Here is an 11,177-nt window from a genome sequence, read left to right as displayed (position 1 = left end):
CTGTCGGCCTGTTGCATTGTGCAGTAATAAAGGCCGTTTATTTATTTATTTATTATTATTATTATTATTATTATTATTATTATTATTATTATTATTATTATTATTATTATTATTATTATTATTACCTTGATAATAAATACAACATGTAAAATATTTTATTTTTTATATTTATATAAATATATTTTTATATAATAAATTATTAATAAGTAAAAATGCATAAGTTGACACAAACATTAGTCCATCAAAATTCCGATCCATATCTGCCGCCACATTTTTCAGCTATCTTTAGTCTCCTCGCAAATCTGCTTCAATGATCCCAGCCTGTTCCGTTTTCCAACACACATTTCCGTGTTCTTCGGTGATCACAGGAAGAGAAAGTTTACTTGTGTGTCACCTGATTGGGATTGAAAGAACTTTGGTAAGAAGAAAAAAAAAAAAGAAAAAATCTCCCCACCCCCACAGAAGAGGAGACCGCCCACCAGAGACAGTCAACCCGAGACCCCTTATAGATTTAAAAAGAGAGGCTGCATTCTCAGACTGACACTTATTCAACACTGCCACCTTAAGCAGATTACTTTTGCGCTCGCCTGTGTCAAATACGTGCTTCACTTTGCCTACATCCATCATGTTTGGGATGCTCCAGCACCACCTTCACCCGGGTGTTCTTTTCTTCTTCTTCTTATGGTTATGCCATCTCATGGAAGATCAAAAAGTTCAAGGTAAGGTCTTTTTATTTCCTTTTCTGTTGCTTTTTTCTCTTTAAACTTTGCTGTCATGCGCAAAAACGCGCGGCTGTCGGGTTATTGAAAACTTTTCATAGAGTTCTCGTTTCCCCCTGTATTATTGAAACTTCTTCTTCTGCAGGGGTTGCGTGCATTCGGCATATATAAAACAGGTGTTATAGTGTGGGACACTTCAAAGTGAGAAATGGCAAGTTTTGCAGCCCTTTCCGCGCGCACAGAAGCAGGCGTCCGTGCCAAATTTACCCAAAGACATTTTAAAGACGATTTTTCGTGAACAGTTCGAACTTCATTGTGTTTTCCTCTATCATACAGAAAACTTATTCCTATTCGGTCTGAGTTAATGGGTGAGGTATTTATTTTTTTATTTTTTTTCCCCGCACACACCCTTCCAGCTTTGTGCGCCAAATCGCAAATTTAGATTTTGGATTGTGACAAAAGCAAGAACAGGGCGGATTTTTCTGTCATTTGCGGGGTTTATGCTTCCAATCAGTCGAGTAGAAATCTGTATTTAATATAAGAAACCCCCCGACACACAATGTCATGCGTGTCTGCGTCGCTTTAAACGTTCATCTTGTGCCTGGATAAATTATTTTCCTGTGCCACTAACCAATTTAGGATTTTTTTTTTTTAAATCTTAGAATTACGTTTATCTGTGTTTTGTCAATGAGCGTGTCAATGTCTGGCGGATATGCATGTCTGGGATAAAGTAGAAGGCGGTGTGTTCAGTCTTGTTGCAGCCTATATACCTAAAGACTGTGGTTTTCGCCGTCTAGACGCTCCAGATTCTGTCCGGTGACAACAAGGAGACTCCGGGAATAAAAGAACCCCCCCTCCCACTCCCTCAAAAGAATATTCTCACTTTTTTGAGGTTCGTGGCTGCATTGTAAGGGCTGTCAGTCACAGTTGGAATAGGCAAGTGTTAACTGTCTAGCAAGAAAGAGGGGAAAAAGAAAAAATCAGACAAAATACCGCCGGGAGGGCGAAAGAGGAGGGAGGGCGCGTCTCGGATAATGCGGTCTGCGTGTGTGTGTGTCTGGTGCGTCTGGGTCAGTGGTTAGGCGCTCAACGTGCGATATTCCAGTTAATAATGAATTGTCGTTTGCAGCTGGAAACTGCTGGCTGCAGCAGGGGAAGAACGGGAGGTGCCAGGTGCTCTACATGCCTGGGATGACCCGAGAGGAGTGCTGTCGGAGCGGGAGACTGGGGACGTCCTGGACCGAGGAGGACGTCCCCAACAGCACGCTCTTTAGGTGGATGATCTTCAATGGCGGAGCTCCTAATTGCATACCGTGCAAAGGTGGAGGTGCACTCATTTTCCTTTGTTTTCCCTCATAATAAGCACAAAATGCACGCAGGCGATCTGATTGGCGCATGCCAGCGTGCGTAAATTATAGCAGTCGAACTATTTCAAGCTTACAGCCAAAATCCTCTTCAGAATCTAATAAAAACTTTTTTTTCTCTTTCTTTTAGAAAGCTGCGAAAATGTCGACTGCGGACCCGGTAAAAGGTGCAAGATGAACAGGAAAGGTAAGCCGCGCTGCGTCTGCGCTCCAGACTGCTCCAACATCACCTGGAAAGGTCCGGTGTGTGGCTCAGACGGCAAGACCTACAAAGACGAATGCGGACTCCTGAAGGCGAAATGCAAAGGCCAGCCCGACCTGGACGTGCAGTACCAAGGAAAATGCAAGAGTAAGTCAAACAAATGTACATATTCTAAGTCACGTTTAAAAATGGCTTAACTCAGCGGCGCCACTAAGGGGAAGCCTGCCGGGGCTAAATTTGCTAGCTTCCCGCCAAGCCAGATAGTCTACAATGTAAATGATTAATAGAATTTCGATCGGAGAGGACGCAATTGGCGACATTTATTTACTAAAAAAATATATATATATATTTATGCCCATGTAATTGTTGTGAACATAGTAGCGTGCCAATTTGAAATATTAAAATAAATAAGTAATTGCTTTTTTGCTTATATGTGATGACAACTTCATAAAAATTATGCTGCTCTGTACGGCTTTGGTCTGACTTTCCAAAATGATCAGGGCTCCCATATGTTCACCCCTTTTGAAAAGTTTTTGGAGGTGCTGGCATGACCAAGGCACAACCAAACTAAGCCACCCGCTACAGGACGTGCCAGGCCAGCAGGGGGCAGGCATCCAAAAGAGCAGTCGCATTTTACTCTTCTGCTGACCATGACTCTCATGAGTGAATGTTTTTTCTCAGTTTTATATACAACTAGCCTAAATATTCTGAGGTTGAAGTTAAGAGCAGACTGTCTTAATCCTTAAGTTTTCAAACCAATTGATTTAAATTACATGTGAACATAATGAAAACATTACTTTATTTTTTCAAATAAGAATTTATTTGTAATTTATTCTAACAGTTTGATCATTTGTGGTGCCTGCGTCTGAGCTGGGGTCGTTCCCATGCAGGCTGTCAGTAGCTGACAGTTTGGTGCTTATCTTTTCTTCTGGACTGGGGATGGGAATCTCTGCTTTGTAAGCTAAGTATTTACATATTGTGTCAACAATCTGACACATAAAGATAGACAAACAGCAGATTCACAATGACAACCCTCTCTGATTGACTGACTAAACACTTCAGAAGTTAATTTAGTAGGATGTGGTCAATTTGGATTAAATAAATAAACGATTTGAAATAGAAATATTGACCAATTGAATTATTAAAAAAAAAACTTTTTTCATTGAAAAGTCTTGTAGTAGCACAATGAACCTCACTGCCAATCAACCACTTGGGAAATGGACAGTAAGCAGAAATATGTAGTTGCAATATCATAAACATTAATACATATGTAATCCTTATATGGAGACGCTTTCATAATCACTCATAAATGGGAACATGTGATCTTTGTGATCCTCATATTATAATTAATTCAGTCATTTTCCATATTATCTGAAAACCTGATATACTCTATTCCCACTGACTGTGATTCTCATCTCTCTGAGAACTAGAAGCTTCCTCCTCATGGTAGATATTACTTAGTAAAATCATATGCCATCTTTTCTTATGGACTAAATGCAGTTTATGTAAGCAAACAATTAAAACTAAGTGAAGGATTTTAAAGCAAAGACCTATCTTTTCATATCAGGAAATTTATTGTTTTGCTAAAACAGCTTAAACGTTGCTAAATCGTTGCGTTAACATTGTTGCTAAAACACGTCAACGTATTTGCTTGGTGCAGGAGCGGTGGCTGTTGGGTTCCTAAATCAGACTTTGCTTCAGACCCTGTGCAACGCTTTGTTCAGTCCTGTCTGAAAGACATGACTGCCGTCTCTCCTCTTCGTCTCCTGTAACATCTTTCTCCTTTCTTTGTGACGGCAGAAACCTGTCTCGGTGTCCTGTGCCCGGGAACCACCACCTGCGTCGTGGACCAGACGAACAACGCATACTGCGTGACGTGTAATCGGATTTGCCCCGACGTGGCGTCGTCTCAGCACTACCTGTGTGGGAACGACGGGATCACCTACGCCAGCGCCTGTCACTTGAGAAAGGCCACCTGTCTCTTGGGCAGGTCGATCGGTGTGGCATATGACGGAAAATGCATCAGTAAGTGTGCAACCGGAGATGTGAGAGCGTGAGATTTAACACCCTCACTGCGCCTCCACAGTCTCTGACTTTGAACATGCTTTCAGTGCATTATTCTCTTCCAACTGTGTATTTTCACTGCCAACATTCCAGCTGGGAGGGGCTTAGACAGAGGGAAGGGGGGAAAGAGGGGTGTTTGGTAGTTGCTTGTGTTTGCTCAACAAATGATAGACATCTTATTATTTCCTGATGTTGGCAACACTATCTCATAAGGGAGAGAGAGGAGGAGAGGGGAGGAAGGAAGAGTGCTGGGGGCCATGAAGACATACTTCAAGATTTTAACCAAATCATTTCCTATCCAGATAGCAGTCAGTCTAAGTCTTGCACTCTGAAAATGCTCATTTGAAGCAATTTTCTGTTCCCTTCATAACTATTTACCCTATAAGGTTGGATTGTATTTCTATTCCATTGATAGTAAACCAAGAAAAGCTGCTGATTTTTCTACTCCTGCTTGAAAACTATTCAGAGTAAATTGTCCATTTAAAGACTGCCACTTTGTCAGTAATCCATCCCACTACACTTTATAAATGCTATTTTATCAACATTTATTTTAATAAGCCAAGAACAATCAATTGGCAAGTTATTTGGATGTCTGATTGCTGACTGGTCAAATATCACAGAATTCTGAAATGTTAATTTCCTGTTTGATTGAAAACTGCAACTTCCACTTGGGAACATTTCATTCGGTTCTTTGTGTTAAAAGAAAATAAAATCTTCACAATTGAATTGTTGAAATTAGATTTGTTTGAGATCAGCAGGTCATACATTGCTGATCTTAAGCAAGGTTTGACCCAGGACTGATCTTTCTATATATTTTTCTTTTCCTTTATCAATCAGTTTTTCTTGACAGTTTGTGTTCAAAACACTCTCGCGGTGTATCATGTATTTTATACAACTTTTTTTTAGTCTGTCTCTGTTTCTTTTGTTTCTTTTTTATTCTTTCCCTTTCCATCTTTCTTGTTTTTTCTTTCTCTCTTTTGTCAGTCACTACTGGCTCCATCTACCCTCACTACCTACACAGAACAATAGTATTGTGAAACTCCTGAAACTGTGCTATGCCACTTGTTTTTGTGTTTTCCTCAGGGTTATTGGTGACCCTCATTTGACCTCCCCTATGATAATTTTCTGACAGTGCCCTTGGGCCACTCACTTCTAGCAACCCAGAAATTCATGATGAAGGCATAATAAAACCTCCAAAATTCTGCTGAGGCTTTTGATTTCATTTTGAACTCACCACCCTTCAATATTTTCAATAGTCCCCTTCTGACCATGCGTTACAAAATTTTCTGGAGGTCGCCCCAATTGCTGATTTCCTCTTCTCTCTGTCCAGAGGCCAAGTCATGTGAGGACATCCAGTGCAGTCCAGGGAAGAAGTGTCTGTGGGACGCTCGGATGAGCCGGGGTCGCTGCTCGCTCTGCAACGAGTCCTGTCCGGATAGCAGGACGGACGAGTCGGTGTGCGCCAGCGACAACACCACATATCCCAGCGAATGTGCCATGAAGCAGGCTGCTTGTTCTATGGGGGTGTTGCTGGAAGTCAAGCACACAGGATCTTGCAACTGTAAGTAAGAAAACAAAAAGTGAAATATGAAACAAGAGAAATAAAACTCCTCCTCCCCCCACCCCATCCAAGCAAGAGACAATGTTCCCTGTTTGTTTTTTCCAAAACAAATACCCTCTCCTGAAAGTGTCCCTTCATCCCAACTCTTCCCATGTTTCCCTCACCAGCTACATCACTCCAGCTATAGGAAGCAGAAAGGACTTGGAAATGGAAGAACTTGCATGACTTTTGTCTTTGTCGCCGATTTTTTTGTTCTTGTGTTCTTGATTTTTTTATTTTTTCTCTCACATTTTTTAAGTACTCCTTTTGGAAGGCAATTTAAGAGAAAAGTGACTGAACGATTTAATCCTATGTAAGTTGTCGCTAAAAGCCTGGGAGGAAAGATAATCTTATTGAATAAGCTCAAACACTAGAAGAGACCTAGTTTGCTTGCTGTGGCGCAACCCCAGAGCTGGCCCAAGGTGTAAGGGAACTGAATTGCTGCTGAGGACATCCAGGCCAGCAGGAGGCCCTCAAGAGAGTCTCAGTTTGCTTCGACGTTTGAACTTTGGATCTGGGACTGAAATAACACCCAATTTAACTACGTTCCAGCAGCAAGTTTCAAAACCAGTTAAAGTTTCTAGTTGTTGTATTAACAGGGTGACAAAGAGAAACAGAAGGAAGAGCATAACGCCGCCCAGTTTAATGTTGTAAAATGCTGTAACTTTATTCACTTTTAACCTGAATGATGATGTCATTTAAAAGACCATTACATGCGCTTTCAAATGCATTTGTTTTGACATATAATATATTGCATAAATATACCTCATATCTGAGGTGACATGTCAGTCAGTGGGTAACGGTCTTAGCTGTAAGTGGGCCCCCAAATCACATTCTGCTTTGGGCTCCTAAAACCTTTGGCCAGCTCTGGAATATCCTGAAACTTAAACCTAGTTAGAGTCGTAGTCATGCTAGTCGCCTGCAGAAGCAGGAAGCCTTAAATTTCATGCAGTATCTCATCTTAGAGATCACATTACTGCAGCTTGTAAATTCCACGCTCGCACTGCTCGATTCTTAGAAACCTTTCTTTATGATGTTTTTCTTTGTATTGCTTTTGGCTGTAATCGATCAAACACCCTAGAAATATTAGCTCACAACAAGCGAAAGGTGATAGTAACGTTGGTGTCGCATGAAAAAGAACCTTAAAAGAAGACCATTTGGACACTCAGAAACCCGAAATATCTAACGTACATTCCAGTTTCCGAATATTTGGGAATGTCTTTTTTTTCTTCTTAGTTTCTTTCACCTGAAAAAAATCTCTTAAGTTGTATTTAAAGTATGTATTGGACTGGTGACCAACTTTATGATCACCTTGTGAGCTAATTACAAATGTGATTTGTTACTGTAAGCAGGAGAAGCTGTTTTTTTTTAGCTGGCTTTTACTGTCTGCACTGTTGTGATTAAAGAAAATGTATCAGATATTTTACATCCACTTTAAGATAATGAGGGACCCTTCTTTTATTTTGTATTGTCGTTTTTGCGCTTGCTTGCGTGCTTTTCTTCTTTTTTTTCTCAAAAATGTAAATCTATGTATAAAAGCAGAAGAAAATACCTCAGAACTGTGTTGATTACATTTAATGCGTTGGCCACGGCCCTGGACGTTTGCACCCTGACCTTCCATCTTAGTCAGAACAAAAGCAAAGTGAATTGGAGAGCAGAAAAACTCCTTTTTTTTTGGTGTTATATGTGTTTTTGCTTTTCAGGATTCTGCCAAAAACAGAACAGAGCTACTGGAACATCAGCCCCAGTGTCCTTATATCTGTATATCCCTCCTTGTGATTCCCTTTTCAACCTTTTTTACCCCGTTCTGTGGCACTGACGTGCTTGGTTATATAAATGGACGTTGTATAATTGGTGATTCTTGCAGCCAAGTAACACAAACTCTTTTTCATAAAAGTGACCATTTAAACAACAACTAACAAACATAAAAAGAAAGTGTAAGATGTTTTGTTGTGAACCTTTTGACATTCACTGATATATTCTGCGCTGTTGTGGTCCGTATTCATACAACAGCTACCATGTATTCTCCCATTTAGCCATTACAGAAGACCAGGAGGAGGATGAGGAAGATGGGGACTCAGACTACAAGGCCTATGTCCATTTATCTTCTCTACTGGATGGATAAGCTCCCATCAGATTAGAGGGGGGAACTTTTCTTAGGACAAGGAATCATGTCCATACTGTACATTATGTGTATGCTTATTTATTTTTTAATGAAAAAAGGAAGTATACATATAGTTCAGTCTGCTAGATGTTTATTTATACTGTTTTTGTGTTTTATAATTTATACATTTACATTGTCCGGCTTTCATTTATCACCATATATTCCCTCCCGTTTTTGTTGTTGTTATTTTACTTCCTTTTTTACCATGAAGAATTATATCTGTCCAAAGAAAAACAGTGTTATTTATTTGTCATTTTACCATGTAAGTATAAGTCATCTACAAGCTGTAAATTGCATTCCCTGAGCTGTAAAAAACCTGCTTGTTTCTGTCAAATCTCTATCACAGATGTTTATGTCACACATACGTAAATGCATGTTTAGGCTGTGTGTTTATTTATTGGGTATATATATCAATCATTTTATGTACATACATTTTTTTTTCTTTGTTTACAGCTATCATAACTGACCAAAGGGGTTCTCTCACTGGTTTGAGCATTGCAAATGGCGCAGGAATGAAATGAAAAAGAAAAAAAGAGAGCCAATTGTGTTTCTTTTCTCATACTTAGAATATTTTCATTGTGGTTTCAGCCCTTTAGATTTCTTTTTTGACCTGAAAACATGATTCCACAGCATTTATGTAATCTCACAACATTGAAGCATAGTCAATATTTTGGACAATACTTGATCGTTTTGGAAACAATGTGCCATTAACATTTGTGAACTGTCTTCTTGCCAACGTGCTCCGTATTGCTCTCACAGAGTGACAGTAGGATTACTTCTCTGCAGTATTCTACTCTGTACCAGACTCCTTTACCTTGTTTGTTTTTCCGTTTTTCCCCTCTGACTGCATTTGTTTTTATTTTCAGACATCACTAGAGAAATACAAAATTCTGTTATGAATATATAGTTTTGTATTTTTATGTAAATGTCATATGTACATACAAAGTTTGATGGTATTTGTACAGATATGAGGAGTGAAACAATAAAATCTTTTCCTTATAACTTTTTCTGAGTTTGTTGTATTTTTCTATATGACCAACAAGTAATAGTTTAACTTCTAGAAGGTTAACTTAAATATTTTCGTTACAATTTGGATAATGATATGAAAGGAATACTTCTTGCTCCGTTTTTTACTTGACACATTTTTAATTTCTAAATTGAAAAAAAAGCATTCATTGTTTTTCATAATAAAACACAATTACAAAACAATATGAATCTTTTTTACAAGCCATTATTAAACTGATTATAGACATAAGTATTTCTTATCAAAAATATTGTTTTTCATGTTTTAACAGTCATATCTGCAGTGTTAACAAATTAAAAAATAGCATTGTGTGTTGATAAGAAATATATTTAGTAATGTCACCTTGTTTTACAGTAGAATCACTTCCTATTTTTCTATTATTCATTCATAGAAATGTAATCTGAAGTGACAGGTATTGAAATTATTGAAATGAAATTATAACATTATTATTATTATTATTATTATTATTATTATTATTATTATTATTATTATTATTATTATTATTATTATTATTATTAACCAAGATTAATTCAACTATATCTTTAGATATCTAAATATATAGTTAACGAACTATCTTTACTATCTTTCAAAAAGGTTAAATTTATGTAAATGTACCCATACGTATTATTTTTCTGTAATTTTTTAATATTCTTTCGTTCTACTTGTTCCATCGCGGCTACCGTACCTAATTGTTAACAACAAACATGGCGTCCTCAATGTCACTTCTCGGTTTAGGTCGTTTGTCTCTCAGCAATGTAGCTTCCAGGATCCTACTGAATCCAGCCAGGTAATTTAATATTGATTATCATATGATTTTATAAACGTTTGTCTTACTATTTTTGGGATTATTCATGGAATTTTCAGCTCAGATGTGGAAAAACCTCCCAGGCCGACCAATCTAGTCTGCCCTAAGCTAAAATAAAACCCTGGCAACTAATCATTTATAAAAAACATAGATGAACAAAATAATTATCTTTTGGGAGCTAGTAATATGTCAAAATATTTTATCGACTTCTTTTCGTCTTTACATTTTCTAGTGTATCAGATAAATGTCAATGTCCTTTCGCAAACTGCGAGGTAGCTAATTAGCTGAAGCTAAGCTACAAATCAGTTTAGGAGCAAACGCAATTAAACACTCTTTGCTGCTGCGTACCTCAAAATACCATCCGTAATGATCGGCGCGACATTGTGAACTTTTCTTTTAATGAGGCGCTTTATGGGACAGAGTGCAGTTTTATAGCAAAGTTCAACAGAACATTCAACCTTACAGTCAAGTAAGGTAGCAAGTTGAAGCGGCACTGAACGTGTCATTGGACATTATCTTCAATATTTATCTGCCTCATCACATTAGATCCTGTTGTAACAAGCTGTATATATGCTATGATCATTTGTTTTGTTAAAAATGGCCTTCACCAGTATTCATACTTTTGTATATCAATTTTAGGAACCAAGTTTTTAACCACTGAAAAATTTGCTTTAACTCATTTAGTGTAAGGCATGTCGGTCTAGTCTGATTTTGCGCAGTTTGACACAGTTTTCTTTTACTGTAATATTATGAATGTCTCATGATTTTGTCTCAAGAAAAATAATTATCTCACGATTGGCAAGCCAGCAGTAACATTTGTGTTGTTTGTCAGAGGCGGTAAAGTGAACAGGCTGTGGGCTGGTTTGATTTTTGACTAATGCTGAGAGACATTCTATGATCTGTCTAAAAAGAAACGTGTTGTCTTGCTTGACTTAAGTTATCTTTTACAAAGTAGATGTAAATAGTCTACCCTATTTTTTTTTTAACACCTGGACTATGTGATGGAAAAATAATTAAATAATTTAATATGTCACATTTTACCATGAATATGACATATAACTTATAAAACTTATGTGGTTGCGTACCACATAAAACAGAGAACAAAACATTGTTAAAACATAGAACTATGTTTTTTTGAAGCAGTTTTTGATTTTTTTTACAGCACTTTGCAGTCTTTTTGGTAGAAGTATACAATTTTTTATTTTCTTTTTTTTGGGTTTGCTCATTTGCTGGTG

General features: G+C 37.8%; 2 protein-coding genes across 4 annotated transcripts in view; both read left to right on the top strand.

Annotated features, from left to right (window-relative positions):
• Positions 1 to 476: 476 nt before the first annotated feature.
• fsta (follistatin a) lies at positions 477 to 9,118 on the top strand. 3 transcript variants are annotated; one of them, XM_008418098.2, is made up of 6 exons: positions 477 to 719; positions 1,849 to 2,040; positions 2,214 to 2,432; positions 4,086 to 4,310; positions 5,680 to 5,910; positions 7,986 to 9,118. In XM_008418098.2, exons 1-6 carry the CDS (start codon positions 626 to 628, stop codon positions 8,072 to 8,074), a joined length of 1,050 nt encoding a protein of 349 aa, XP_008416320.1. In that variant the 5' UTR covers positions 477 to 625; the 3' UTR covers positions 8,075 to 9,118. The 3 variants fall into 3 exon arrangements, with proteins under 3 accessions (XP_008416320.1, XP_008416319.1, XP_008416321.1); XM_008418097.2 differs by having other exon boundaries at positions 1,849 to 2,046; XM_008418099.2 differs by having other exon boundaries at positions 1,849 to 2,046; positions 6,078 to 8,079.
• Positions 9,119 to 9,807: 689 nt separating this feature from the next.
• ndufs4 (NADH:ubiquinone oxidoreductase subunit S4) overlaps positions 9,808 to 11,177 on the top strand; it is a 20,476-nt gene continuing 19,106 nt past the window's right edge. The window contains exon 1 of the mRNA XM_008418096.2: positions 9,808 to 9,924. Coding sequence (XP_008416318.1) covers positions 9,842 to 9,924 — 83 coding nt within the window. The 5' untranslated portion in view covers positions 9,808 to 9,841. The remainder of the gene's footprint in view (positions 9,925 to 11,177) is intronic.

This window comes from Poecilia reticulata, linkage group LG9, assembly GCF_000633615.1.
Source record: "Poecilia reticulata strain Guanapo linkage group LG9, Guppy_female_1.0+MT, whole genome shotgun sequence".
Lineage (NCBI taxonomy): Eukaryota > Metazoa > Chordata > Actinopteri > Cyprinodontiformes > Poeciliidae > Poecilia > Poecilia reticulata.
The sequence above is the reverse complement of the archived record's forward strand: the minus strand, read 5'-3'. Positions and strand labels throughout refer to the sequence as shown.